This window comes from Helicoverpa zea, chromosome 3, assembly GCF_022581195.2.
Source record: "Helicoverpa zea isolate HzStark_Cry1AcR chromosome 3, ilHelZeax1.1, whole genome shotgun sequence".
NCBI lineage: Eukaryota > Metazoa > Arthropoda > Insecta > Lepidoptera > Noctuidae > Helicoverpa > Helicoverpa zea.
The window spans coordinates 14,585,294-14,600,168 of record NC_061454.1 but is presented as its reverse complement, the minus strand read 5'-3'; the positions used below and the strand labels follow the sequence as shown (position 1 = coordinate 14,600,168).

At 44.7% G+C, this 14,875-nt stretch overlaps 2 protein-coding genes across 2 annotated transcripts; one reads left to right on the top strand and one right to left on the bottom strand.

Moving 5' to 3' along the window:
* Nucleotides 1-771: 771 nt before the first annotated feature.
* On the bottom strand, nt 772-7,939 carry LOC124646186 (glutathione hydrolase 7-like). Its single transcript, XM_047186278.1, has 10 exons — nt 7,581-7,939; nt 6,941-7,013; nt 5,129-5,283; nt 4,701-4,852; nt 4,306-4,494; nt 4,096-4,232; nt 3,575-3,743; nt 2,452-2,562; nt 1,778-1,893; nt 772-1,307 (listed from the first exon to the last, which is right to left on the bottom strand). Exons 2-10 carry the CDS (start codon nt 6,984-6,986, stop codon nt 1,012-1,014), a joined length of 1,371 nt encoding a protein of 456 aa, XP_047042234.1. The 5' UTR covers nt 6,987-7,013; nt 7,581-7,939; the 3' UTR covers nt 772-1,011.
* A 1,639-nt stretch (nt 7,940-9,578) lies between these two features.
* On the top strand, nt 9,579-12,771 carry LOC124645998 (arrestin homolog). Its single transcript, XM_047186008.1, has 8 exons — nt 9,579-9,884; nt 10,274-10,464; nt 10,551-10,729; nt 10,866-11,001; nt 11,160-11,317; nt 11,514-11,657; nt 11,896-12,025; nt 12,374-12,771. The coding sequence occupies exons 1-8, from the start codon at nt 9,635-9,637 to the stop codon at nt 12,470-12,472; spliced, it is 1,287 nt and encodes a 428-aa protein (XP_047041964.1). The 5' UTR covers nt 9,579-9,634; the 3' UTR covers nt 12,473-12,771.
* Nucleotides 12,772-14,875: the final 2,104 nt, after the last annotated feature.

The window sequence follows — 14,875 nt, the reverse complement described above, 5'->3', positions numbered from 1 at the left end:
AATCATGGTTCTACGTCTAACAAAATAAGGTTTATATCATGAACTTTCAGGTAACCAAGTTGTATTTTGATTCGTTTTGTATTTACTGAGAAAAATTGAGATCCTTGGCGCCAAAAATTCCAATTCGTCCTCTTAAGTGAAATTAGCAGAATCGTGCCCCAGTTATTTTCGTTTCGTCTTTCTATTTCGATTTGGAGAGTGGAGTGCCATGACGATTATTTTTATTGTTTGAATACAGGTTTTTTGTAACAAATAATCAAAGGAAATTTAGTTCCATCCAGGTGTCTCATGACACCTCTCAATATTTTTTTTCTTGTATTTGTCTGTTTTGGCGTAACGCGACGATGTTTCGTCAGATGTGAACCTTTCCCTTAGGGCGCTTTCAATGTATGCGTTTCGTGTCGGACCGCTGACGCATGCTTAACGTGCTGCAGGTTATGTATGCGTATTTTACTGCCATGCGTTTTTATCCCAATGATGTGACATCACTCAAGCATGGCATCGCCATGGACTCTGGCGAAGAACAACACTGATATGAACATGTGACGCTTGCGACGTTGCGTCCTGTTGACGACCATTCGTCGTACCGACGCCGCACTGTTGCCGCACAGTGTGTTTTGCATGAAAAAAGAGGATCGCCCGTGCGCTGAACGTCAAACGCACCGTTCGGTACCGCAGCTGACCGCCAAGAAACGCATAAATTGAGAGCGCCCTAAAACCCAAGCTTGCTTGCAAACGTATGAGTCGCTATGAGATACAGTTACAAACCTATTCACTACATTTTCATCTTTATTTTATGATTCTTGCATAAAACGATGTCAGATTTTACGGGGACATTGCTCGCGACAGTGAGGTGGTTACGTAGGGTTATCGGTTTTCATTGATGTTTTACCTAAAGTTTAATTAATTGGTAAGTACCTATAGGAACTTATTATTTTTCATATAATATGTAGAAGCGAAGGTATAGAATTAGGCAGAAGTCCATATAGTGTGGGAGGAGTGCGAGTGCAGTCAGAAGCGCGAGGCGAGGCCGCCGCCGCGGCTGTCGGCGTGCGAGGCGAGCGCGTCGGCGCGCTGCTGCACCAGGTTGACGGCGGCGTGCGGCGGCGTGGCGTTGCGCGGCGGCGCGGGCGCGGGCAGCGCGAGGCGCGCGGGCGCGGGCCGGCCCGCCTGCAGCGCCAGCGCGCCGCCCGGCAGCACGTCGGCGCGCGCGCGCTCCACGGCGCCCGGCGCGCCGTCCGTCACCAGCGCCGCCGCCGCCTGTGCCAGCGCGCTCGCGGACTCCGCGCCCACCACGTAGCGCGTTCCTGCACACATTCACTATTATATTACCGACTCTCCCCGTCACCGCTGCCTCATTTACTAAAGACTCTGGTGGAATTTGCACGATAATACTTAGATATATAAGTACTACTTAGCCTGGAAAGATGATGACAAGCAGGCCGTGTCTGCTTTGATGACCTGTTTCTTCAGAGTGGAGTCGCAGTTATTTGCCTTCCCAATGTATGTCTGTTAGGGTCGGCTTCCAGTCTAATCGAATGCAGTTAAGAACCAGTGTATTACATGGAGCGACTATCTGACCGCCACAACCGATATTCTTGGTAAGACTAGTTGTCTATCAGGCTTTCTGCCATAAAGTCTTTACGGCTAAGCAGAGGCCAAAGATGTTCAAATGACATCCACTTCCATAGACCTGACACAGCAATGTTCTAGCAAGAAGAATAGTGCCAATGTTTCCTAAGAGAGTAAGGAGTAAGAAGTGTTGTGTGAAACTGACCGCACACAGCGTCGTCGAGTAAGAAGGCGGGCGCGAGGTCGAGCGGCGCGGAGGGCTCGTCACGCAGCCAGCCGGCCGCCGCGAGCGGGCCCGACCCGAACGCCACCGATGTGCCCCTGCAAGCGCGTACTTAAAATCGTTAAAATTACAGGAAGGTAGATAACTATTAAGTTTTCGGCATCTATTTTTGTGCTAAATATTATGAGCATTATTTTTAGACTTCTATTTTCTTCCAAATTACATGTGGAATATCCGACTTGGTCGGCACTTGTGATAAGTTGCCAATAATTAATTATATATTTATCTCAGTATTAGGGCGCTATCCGCACGTAATTACGTGGTCAAGTCCATTCTGATATTGTGCACCGAAAACATCTGTTTTCTTTAAAAGAAATAAGCCGTCAAACTGGAATGTTTAGGTGAAAAGTACTTTTTTTATTTTTGTGGAATGACCCGAGCGAGAAGCATACCCGATAGATCACCCGATGCGTGCTTCAACTTTTGGGTCTCCCACGATTTATCTAGGTTTTCATCAATAGATCCGTCCGGAATTGATGACAATGGAACTACATGACGACTAGGTATAATAACCTCATGTAAGAAAAAAAAACCAAAACGGTCCTCGTGTTGTCTAGATCCCAGAGGATTAGAGTGAGAAGTGAGGTTAGACTGACGTGACGAGCGCGACGTAGGTGTCGTACTGGTCGACGGCGGCCAGGCCGGTGGCCACGCCGCGCGGCGCCAGCGTCCCCGCGCGCGCCTCGCCCTGCAGCCACTCCAGCGCCCTGCACACATCACACATACATTCATGCAGCTTCCTAGCTCCTGATGAAGCGGGTGTTTTAATATTGCCGTAACTGCGTGTGTGTCGGCATGATGTGATGTTTGTATTCTGCCATAAAGAGCAAACATAGGTACATATTATAGATTTAAGTTTTTATGTACTAACAATGTTTGTATCATAATATGTATGTCAGTCTTTAAGGTATATACATATATATATATCTCCATAGGCCAATGCAGCCTGAAAATAAAAATATTTGATTTGATAAATAAGCGGTCCACCCACAGATAATATTATATAGGTACATATACATAATATGTATATGATTATTTATATTTCTTTTATTGTAGAGTTGGAAGTTTAGGCAACTTCTCTGCGGTACCCACCTACGCTTACAGGGCGTATTTTCCTGTTTTTTTCTGTATCGTCAGTTTACACTACTTTTCACATTACTGTTTTTAAACGGTTGTATTTAGCTCACCCCGTTTGTTTTATTTATTATTTAGTCATCTTAAACGAATACATGTTGTGGTAGGGAAGAGTGGGCCAGATCAGGTTGGAGGCATGGCGGCTAAGACTGGAGACGGTAGGTTTAATTTAAAGGCGAGCAAGAGCAAAACCGAATACCTGCATTGTGATTTTGGCGGTATTTCAGGAGGAGGAGGAGAGGAAGAGGAAGACCTGAGAAAAGATGGATGGATTGCCTAAAAGTGAGTGTCAGTATGACGAGTGATAGGGGAAAATGGAAGAGGATGACATATTGCGCCGCCCAAATAAAATTGGGAACAGGGCAGGAGGAAGAAACGAATATATGTAACAACAACCTGTAATCTACGTATGTGCACACAGCGTATGCGTAGATTCACACTGATAGGTATTAAATGTATTTGCTCCAGTGTTTGTACACCTGATGTAGGTACAATTGACGTCTAGGCGCCTTCTCGATGGGGGAAATCAAAGTGAACCCTAGTGGGGAATGAGTAGGTAGGGTGTAGTGTGGCTGGTTGTGGTACCTGCGCTGTGCGTCGTCGGGCGAGGCGGGCGGCGGCTGCAGCGCATGCGCGAGCGCGCGCAGGGCGGGCGCGGCGCGCGGCGCGGCCAGTGCGCGCCAGGCGCCCGCGCGCGCCGCCTGCGCCGCCCCGCGCCGCACGCCTGCCGCGCCGCCCCACGCCGCGGACAGCTCTGATACACAACACTATGCCGTTCAACATCATGGTTATGTCACCTACGAAACTTTACAATTTTCCTAGGATAAACTTGTTATTTTGCGGTGACGTATTTACGTTTCTCCTTCTTTACAAACCTACTTGGACCTAGTTGGGCACTTTTAAGCCCTATTCGCTGTACAGGGAACAGGTTTATAAACAAAAGGGTGGTTATCACTGGCTCGAAGGAAAGTTGTAGTACACACAGTAGCCTGAATTAAGTTCATTGAAGTACACTATCCATACGCAGGTAAAAAAAAAACAAGGCGATTCCTTATAATATGCATATAGCAATACGCCAATACTTAGTAATACAACGAATATGATACCAGCACTGGTGTTGGCGAGCAAGCCGCTGAGGTAGGCGGCTACCGCAGGCGCCGCAGCGAGGGCGCCGGCCTGGTACGAGGCGTCCCCTGCCGCCGCCGCCGCCGCCGCCAGACCCTCCGACACCTGGAACCCGTCCCTGGAATGCACAAGACTAGGGCATGAGCACCACGCGATTCTAACGAGACACGATCATACTGAGTTGAACTCACTTAGCTAGTTGTATGGTAGGCATCAGCAGCTGCTGCCAGGGCAGCGCGCCGAGCTGCGCGTGCAGCGTGGCGAGCGCGGCCACGAGGCGCGGCGGCCGGCCGCCCGGCGCCGGCGCGTCGCCCCACTCGAACAGCGCGGCCGGCTGCGTGCGCGCGTTGCGGTACTCCCAGTACAGCAGCGCGCCGCTCCTGCAACACCACTCAATACAGACATCGTTCACTCTGCCAGCAATCGTTCAAACGGGGACGCTATGGGTTATGTTTGTTTTTTAAAAATTCACAACATTGATTGATTTTCTCATCTTGTATGCATGTAGGTAGGTGCACCACAAACAATGGCAGTGCGAGTTGATATATACTCTGGCGGTATAGAAGCGAGTGGTTAGGGTGCGTACGCATCGAGGGAGGTGCGGTGCGGCGCCAGCACGGCGAGGCACAGCGCGGCGGCGGCGGCGGCGTCGAGCGCGCGGCCGCCCGCCTTCAGCGCGTCGGTGCCGGCGCGCGAGCACGCCGCCGCCGACGACGACACGCTGCCGTGCGGCACCAGCTGCAACACGACGCTATTCATTACTATACTGCACACTACTCTTTGCATCATTCATTAAAAAAACCGGCCAAGCATGTCGGGCCACGCTCGCTTTAGGGTTCCTTAGTTTCCCAATTATAGATCATACTCGAGAGGTTGGCTCTTTAGCCACTAGGTCACCACGACTTTACGTTAGGTTTACCCTTTGCAGTAAAAAATAAAGTGAACATAAAAACCAACACTTGAACAGACTGTCAAATAAAGTATGGAGAGGCTAGAGAAGTGGGCAGTGCATACCTCGTAGTCGCCGTAGTAGATCTGCGTGAGCAGAGCCAGCGTGATGGCGGCGGAGAGCGCGGCGAAGGCGGCCAGGATGAGCCGCGGGCCGGCGGGGCAGCGCGCGCCCGCGTGCCGCGCCTTCAGCGGCACGTCCTCCCGCGTCTCCGCGCCGCCTGACACACACACACGTGACAAGTCAAACATCCTTTGTCATTGCTGCAATCAGTCTTGTGTCTTGTCATAATCTAAGCAGATTGCTGCATATGTACCTTACTGACACTTTCAACTAAGCAGTGTACATTAGTTGTCAGATGTCTCATATCGTAACTTGGGAGCAGAACATAATCCATAATTGGGAAAACAAACAATTGTGCAATAAAATCTTACAGCTAGGTTTAAATTAAAATAATAATTAAAGCACAATTCACTACGTTTCCACATGTTACTAGGTTAAGAAAAGGGTACAGGTTGGGGGTGTCTGCGATACTAGTTCATTAGGTATTTAAACCTAAAGTAATGGGAGGTTAGTATTTAATGTCTAACAATGTTTCTTTTGAATTCTTGTCGTTTCAGGGCGAAAATTCTGTGAAAGTATTTGTGCGCCCGCGTTTGTTCGACAACTAGTTGTAGCAAACACCGGGTACGCACGAGCTTCTCTATTTATTACCGTTCTGGGTACGATATATGATATATTATTGACTAACTAGCTTCTGCCAGCGACTTCGTCCGCGTTAGATTTGGATTTTGTACAAGGAGCGGCTATCGAGAGCTAAACGTGTTATTGTGAGCCAACCATAAAAGATAGACATATACTGTCAAGGTATATTTTTTACATAATTTTAAGGAGAATATTTCCGTCATACATTGTTTCTGTGTAGCTTTAATCATTAAGGCTGCACACGCGACGGAAGCATAAAAAATGGAGTAACTTCTCCCGTTTTCCCAACATTTACCTTCACTGCTCTGCTCCTATTGATCGTAGCGTGATGAAAAGTATCCTGTAACCTGCCCAGGAGTACAAAGAGTCATTGTACCAAGTTTCATTGAAATCCGTCAAGTAGTTTTCGTTTCCATAACGAACATACAGACAGACAGACAAAAATTTTACTGATTGCATTTTTGGCATCAGTATCGATCACTATAATAAACACCCCCTAATAGTTATTTTGGAAATATACTCAATGTACAGAATTGACCTCTCTACAGATTTATTATAAGTATAGATTCCGAATATTTTGGAAAAGTAATTAAGAAGTGTCACTTTTGTATTGTCAGTGAATCTTTTTTCTTTTTTTTTCTCTACTTTATTTTAATATTGCATGTCCGACTTGGATAGACTGTTGGTCTAATCTATTGTATATTTAATAAACATCAATATGTACACAGTTATGCAATAAATGAATCTTTATCTTTAAACAGTCAAACATGTTGTGTACTAGACCATGAAGCATCATAGCTTGAAGTACCAGCCGCCTTGAATGCAATGTTAATAATTTGAATCTTTGTAACGAATTCTCATACGAAAGACGGTGCAAACGACACTTATACTGCATTGTTCTAAGAAATTTGCGCTGAACTTTCTCTATTGCTTTACTGTATTTTATGTAATGCAAAGTATGTATGTTTGTTAATAAATAACACCTAAACAAAAACAAATGTATCGAATGTCATTATAACAAAAGTAAAGGCACGTTTTGAATGCTAGCTGCTGACGCCACGTGCGTCGTGGACTGTGCATGCTGCTGCCGCTTCGATTCCAGTACACACGGTTCCAGTGCAGCTGCGGCCAAGTTGCAGTCAAGTAGTACAAACATAGTGTGAGTGAGTTACCCGAGGCGTGGAGGGAGTCAGGAGTTCCGCGGCTGCTGCTCGGCATGGCTACTGTGTCTTCTGCGCCGGCAACCTGTCATACAGACTACATACAGTTATCTACAACTATGCCACGATTGCGGTAACAAAAGAAAATTCCTGTCGATGTGCAGCACTTGGAAGTTCGCACGACTTCTCGATTTGCGACAAACTACCTACATTGATAGTTTTTATGACCTTCCTTTATGGAAGCCTGATTTTATAACGATTTTAAATACGCAAGACGTATTGATAAATTGTAAATGTTAACGCTGCAGATAAGTACTATTATAGCTTTGAACGAGAGAATAACAAAACAATACTTGTTCGTATAATGAATTAATTAAGCATAAGCAGTAAAGCGGCAACATCATGACTGCTCGAGTTGGCTTCAGCTCACGTGGAGCCGACCTGGCACAATGGTGCCAGGTCGGTAACACTAACACTCAGTATTTGTAAGTATTTGACAGGCAAGTATTTGACCAGGAGTAAGTTTTCTTTAACTTTTTCGAATTGTTTGTTATATAGGTAGGTATATTATACAGGTATATTATAGACCAACAAAAAAGAACAATATCGGTTGCCCTTCAACTCTACTATCTTAACAGACAGTATCGTGTACCTAACTCAGCTCGGCCGTGTCGATGTTGGACTCGTTCAGTCCACGATCTTGAGGCAGAGAGACAGATAACGCGCGAGCAGCTCCGTCGTCTCGCCAGACTCACTGGCGCTGCTCTGAGGTGGCTTCGGGGCACGACACAACACACATGCCTTTTTGCTTCAGGAACACACTAACACGTTACTGTTGTACGAGCGACGCCAGCGCATTCCTCGAATGGCAGGTGAGACGCGTGTGCAGACAGCGCCGAAGACGTCGCGAGTACCGCTCGGTGTCCGCGGCTAACTGTGTGTCTGACTGGGTGTCGGCCCGACCTCCTCGGAGGGGGGCCTCCACTCCGCTACTCCGCAGAAACCGCTCGGTGACGTCACACCGCGACCATCCATCACTGCAACCTGAACAGGCGCAGCGAGTATGCTGCGGGCCTTTTGTAAACCATTCCATTGATAGATACTTTTACTTACATATTGTTTAATAGATCACATAGCGAAGCAATCGATGCCGACGATGACGTAGTCGTGGAGTCGGCCGGCGTGTGAGCGAGACGGCGCGCAGGTGAACGACCCCGCTGCGCCTGAGTCACTTGCGTGGCCGTGACCATTTTACTATGAATGCATATCGATCGAGACGCTTATGAAAGTACGTTTATGATTTACCTCTAATTGAATGTGTTCACTTTCTTGAGACTTCTTAAACTACTTATACTTTATACTTAGCATCCTATTTCTTTTCATTTTTGTTCTACTCTACTGTGCATACCTGAATGAAAAGTAGGTTACACCAGAATGCAATGTAAATGCAAACACGAAAATAGGAAAAATAACCTTAAAATAAATAGGTATGACAAAAACATATAATACAATTTCAGACATACAAGGCAAACATAAATAAACTTGACATTCATTATAGAGATTCTGACTGTGTATTTTTATGTATAACGGTCGATAAAAATTGTAATTGGAGAACACACATTGATAAAATCTTGGCTAAAATAGATCGGTTTATATATGCCTTGAAAAGAATCAGACAAACAGCAAACTGCTAAACAGCGAGCGATGCTGGCTTGCTGTGGCTATCATCTATGGCATTGTGATATGGGGCAATTCAGTCCACTTTGACTGAGTTTTTAAAGCTCAAAAAAAATGTATCCGAGCAATTTGTGGAGCTCATTTCCTAGATAGCTGTAGGCCACTATTCCAAAAGTATAAAGTTCTATCTTTGCCATGTTTATTTTCGAAATATGTTTTTTTTTGTTAAAAGGAACTGCAACTTATTTAAGGAAAACATGGAAAGGCCAAATAGCCGACCACGCCATAAACATAGACTTCAGCTGCCACCGACAAAACTAGAATTATTTAAGAAAAATGTTATTGCATGTCGATTATTATTTATAATCATTTACCAAATTGCAAGACTTACCACTTACAAAGTTTATTGATTTTGAAAAAAAAAATACAAATCTGTAGCGTCAACGGTGGAAAATTATATATAAGATGTTTTGTGTACTTTATAATTTTCCACCGTAGTACCTGCTGCTTCTATATTTTTTAAGAGGTTCAATTAGGTTTTTAGTAACAAAATATTAATGGCGAGATGATATTCCAGTGAGTCAATGTGAGCTTGCATCAGACAGGGTCATCGGAGTGTCCCCGAGGCAGCTCACCTACGACGGAAACCTCTCGGGCTGCGCGGTTCTTATCTAGGGCATTTGGATATATTTTAGGAACTCAGATATATTAAAAGTATTAAAAGTTATCATTTATCATATTTTATGAATTCCCATATCCACTAAGCACAGGCTATATGGTAAATTATAGTCCCGTTGCAGGTAATAAGGAAAAGTTTAAGTGCAAACTATACTGCAACTGTACTTCACTTTAGTAACTTTGATGTTACATAGGTACTTTAATAGTGTTAAATATTGAGCTTTAGTTGTTTTTGAGATTGATCAGCTCAGTAATGTCATTAGAGATGGGTAATCATATAGTACAAGTGTTAGCGCCACCGGGCGGCCCGCACCCCGCACCCCGCCCCCGCACTCGTCACGCAACTCGCTAATGAAGTTAACGAGATTACGGAAGCCGAAGCCTCGCAAACTAATAATCCCTTATATAAAGGGTGTGGCGACAGGGCCGGCGCAGTCGCCACTCGCTCCGCCGCGCCACTCGCTACTGCTGCAGTCCGTCACAGCCACCAACATGGTGTACAACTTCAAAGTGTTCAAGAAGTGCGCGCCCAACGGCAAGATCACCCTCTACATGGCCAAGAGGGATTTCGTCGACCACATATCGACAGTGGAGCCCATAGGTTTGCTGCTGCAAATGCAATACACTTAGCTGTTGACTCACATCACGAGAAGGATGTGCTGTGACTTAATTTTTCCAAATATACTGTCATTTTCGTTGTCTTTTAACTCAAATAGATTGTAATAGGTAGCTGTAATGCAGTGAGATTTTATCTGCTGTTATGAATAGTTATTTTCTCTCAATACTTATATGTCGCATTTTCAGAAAATACACAATATTTGATTTTTGTCTTCTTATCGCCAATTAACAACATGAGTTCATTTTGTAAAAATAATGCAATTTATTCACATTAAATTCACAAGATATAATTAAGGTTATTGGGTTATCCAATGTTTGATTGTAATCAGTTTCGAGCAATCGAGGTTCACATATCGGTATGACGCTTGTAAGATGGTGTGGTGCTGCTGGACGAGGAGTACGTGCGCGGGCGCAAGGTGTTCGGCCAGATGGTGTGCACGTTCCGCTACGGCCGCGAGGAGGATGAAGTAATGGGTCTCAACTTCTACAAGGAGTTGTTCCTAGCCTCGGAGCAGATCTACCCGCCGCCGGAGAAGAGGAACTATGAACTTTCACGAACTCAGGTTACAAAACTTTTTGGGTTCTCGCTCGTGTGAAGTTATTGCAAGTAGCACAGTGAATATATCTATAACTAACGTGTACGTGACAGGAGCGTCTCATAAAAAAGCTGGGAGATGGAGCGATTCCTTTCCGACTGACAGTGCCACCGGGAGCGCCTGGCTCCGTGATCCTACAGCCTGGCCTCGAAGACGATGGAGAGCCCTGCGGCGTTCAGTACTACGTGAAGATCTTTGTGGGAGACTCCGAAATCGATCGATCACATCGCAGGTGTGCTTATTTGATTCTTATTCTCTTAGTGACTTTTGCCTAGTATGGAAGGGCTGGTGGAAGAAAAGGTTTCAGTAGTAGATGAAAGAATCATATGGCTACATCTCAAGTGACGTGATCATTCGTGACATAACAGGAGCACGGTGGCGCTGGGCATCCGCAAGGTGCAGTACGCGCCGGCCAAGCCGGGCCCGCAGCCCTGCACTGTGGTGCGCAAGGACTTCGTGCTCTCGCCCGGACAGCTCGAGCTCGAGCTCACTCTAGACAAGCAGGTTACTACAATTTAATCTTCTCTTTGCTCTTCACTTTAAAATGTACATAAAATAAAAACTTTTTACGATGGAAAAAACGACTTCTAAAAACTCTAAAAAGTTGCTTAAAAACCAAGTCAGAAAATTTAGTAAGTGCTGTGTTTGCGACTTGTGCGCAGTTATACATCCACGGCGAGACGGTGGCGGTGAACATGTGCGTGCGCAACCACAGCAACAAGGTGGTGAAGAAGATCAAGGCGTGCATCCAGCAGGGCGTGGACGTGGTGCTGTTCCAGAACGGCCAGTACCGCAACATCGTCGCCAGCATCGAGACTCAGTCAGTCACCTGCCTTCCCCATATATATATAGTATTTAGTGTTTCAATATGGAATTTGCGTTCTCTTCAGATGTTACACAATGCCTACAAAACTTTTTGGTAACTATTTGGTAATAGATATAAAGCAATCCAAAAAGCATGTCGGATTGATGAATGATGTAAGGAGTGGAACGTGAGTGATGATATGTTTGCGCAGGGATGGGTGCCCGCTGCAGCCAGGCTCGAGCCTGCAGAAGGTGCTGCACCTGACGCCCACGCTGGCGCACAACCGCGACAAGCGCGGCATCGCGCTCGACGGCCAGCTCAAGCGCTCCGACACCACGTTGGCCTCTACCACACTGTCAGTTCTCTTCCTATTTTTATTTGTGTATCCGTACATACAGCTACAGAGTGAAATGTGGCTACACCTAGTTCTAGGCGGCTAAAGTTAGGTGGAGCCAGCCTCATGTGCCTTAAGCTTATCTTCTGTATGATTTGTTTCTTATTTGTTTAGTACTTAATGGTTCATGAAATATCGGCAGTTTAACGCTTAATAATAAGAAAGGGAAATAGATCATTGTACAGGTGTTTGCGCACAGGTTACTGGACCCTGACCAGCGCGACGCGTTTGGCATCGTGGTGAGCTACAGCGCCAAGGTCAAGCTGTACCTCGGCGCCATCAGCGGCGAGCTGGTCGCCGAGCTGCCCTTCATCCTCATGCACCCCAAGGTGACGCCCGCACCTCTACTCACACTATCTGTAACAATCAACTCTACTCTTTAAATCAATTTATGGTTGGCAGTATGCATCAGTATCATTCATCATCCAATCATGTTGCAAAATCTATAGAAGTGGAAAACTTGATATGTTATTGATGAAGTGTTGTCTCAGGGTACGGTGTACATGTTCGAGTCTTCTGTTTGACGGTGGGCGTGCGTTGTAGAGCAACGAGGGATGGTACTACTACGACATTTTCTATATCCTTTGACATTCCCCCATGTGCTGTTTCCTGTATGACCACATGGAATAACAGGTGTTTAGGTTTACAGCTAATATAACGTGTATGTGTGTGTGCAGGAGGGGCGAGTGAAGATGATCCACGCCGACAGCCAGGCCGACGTGGAGATGTTCCGGCAGGACACCGTGCACCACCAGGAGAGCGTCGAGGTGTACTAGTGCCGCCTCGCTGTTGCTGCACTTCGAGAGTCCAGTCATACCACTGTGCAGGAGGAGTGAGCTCCTCCCACCCATCAGGGAACCTCAGGGTACTGCAGCAGCCGAAGTACATCATTTTTTAACGCATTGTATCGCCTTTAATAGCAAATTGTATATCAAGGTAATAATGTACCTACCCTAAAATTATAATGAAATATATTATATAATTATATTATTAGTTTTAAGTTCCTACTTATTCATAACGTGTTTGTCGTGTATAAAACAAAACTAAAACAAGTAAAGAAACTATGAAATGTAAATCATTATTTTTCTACTTACACTTCCTTGCCTGTTTTATTAAACTGTACCTACCATACCAATTTTGATAATGTCTAGATTTCCTTACTCAGTATCTATACTCTATCTTCATAAGTAGAGGCGACCACGGCTAGGATGTTGCTGAAACACATAGGAACCGTGAAAGACTGTAAATCCAATAAGTCAATCATAGGTAATGTCTCACAGTCGCTCCACAGTAGAACATTGTGTGTGGGTAGCACCAGCATGACAGCAGTGCCGTGGGAACTGGCGGCTGGTGTAGTTCCGCGCTGTGGCGGCCGGCTCATTGTCCGCAGCATTCGTGTTGTTCTCAAAGTTGTCCTCCCACGTGAGCGACGCTGTTTACACAACACCACATAACAGGTACACAACAGCCATTGTGCTACAATGACGGTAACAGTCGGCCTGTCGCCTCAATCGATCATTCTAAATATACTATGTAGGTACCTATATCAAGATAAATCAAGTATATAAGCGTGAGTGAAAGCGCTGCATAATTGATAGGTAGGTACTCATCTATTTAATAGGTCGACAATGAATATGAACTTAGTATCACCTTCACCTAAATACACATGAATGTTTCGAACGTGTACCGTATAGACTCTACGATGTGATAATATCACAAACATACAATCTTGATCCAATAGCGTCCAGGCTAGTGACGCGTCCTACACACTAATGTGTGCGTGTTGGTCGCTGCTTGTTTACGAGGTTGGCGCCGATCGCGATGTGTGGAAATATTTCCTGTTTGTATCGCCCGATGCCGATAATCACCAACAAACGGGATTTCAAATAAACTGTTATCACAAGCCGCGTGCGATTGCAATGGAATTATTGATTAATGATTTGTAATCAAACAACATTACAATGCAAAACGTTGATCATAAGAAGAGAAGAATAATAATAAGCTTGAGTTGTATTTCTTGACCGGCAATCGAAATTAAGACAAAGAAGCAATCTCCTAGCCATTTTGAGTAGGTACATTATAGGTATTAATAGTTGGTAAGTAAGTACTGTTGAGTGGTTGGGCCTTTCTCTACGATAGACACAACATTTATTTTGTACTTTCTAAGATATTACTCTACGGTTTTTTTACCTTTTGGAATAACTTACCTACATATAAAAAAACCTATAAATCCCATCTATTAGTCTCTTTAGATGCTAGTCGAAGCTCTTGGCTATTACACGAAGAAACTATCAAGGTAATCTGTGCTACACTATTGGCCTACTGATAAGGAAACCTCCGATTCCATAAGCGTATGTTTTAAAAATTGCTGAACTGTCTGTGCAAGTTGTCACCGTTAGGAACATAAAAGAAGAACATCCAGAGAATATAATAGTTTGTCGAATAGATTCACCAGGACACCGACATGCTCGAAAACTGTCAATCTTACTGTCATCATTTCCGATGTTTATAACATGTTTCCTATAGTTGTTGTTCATTATATGTAGTTTCGTCTATAATTGCAGAAACAAAATCTTCATTTTCTCCGAAGATTTCAGGTAGGTACAACGAGAACAACCGTACTACACTTACCTGGGCCTGGTAAGGTGTAAAGTTTTTTTTTATACAGTTTTTTATTTACCAGTTATTTACCAAAATGACTATTGTTGTTTATTATTTGTTGGGCTGATGTGCCTTATGTTTTAAATTGCTTATTTTAATGATCCGTGTGTCGCTAAACTTTCTTGGTTTGTATATTTCAACTACTAGATAAGCATGAACATTAGGAAATAGATGTCCGAGTGACATCATAATGTTTTGCAAGATAACGTACTGCGCAGCATTAGTGCACTGATATTCATTGGACAAATATTTACTCATCAGATTGTATTCCAATATGCTATACAACGCTGATTGTACGAACATAAAAACGAGTATGTCATTGTAACTTGATGATTGATCTAGCCTTCAAAAGATAGTGTTATCGTTGGATGCATGCAACGCACAAGGTGGATGCAAAAAATATCCAACGAGATGGTACTCCGACATGTTGGCCAAGCCAGGGCATTGCTGCAGACCGTCAAACGCAAAGCAGTTGCCTGCCTTGTGCTGAGGAACAATGAGTACCAACAACAGTTGCA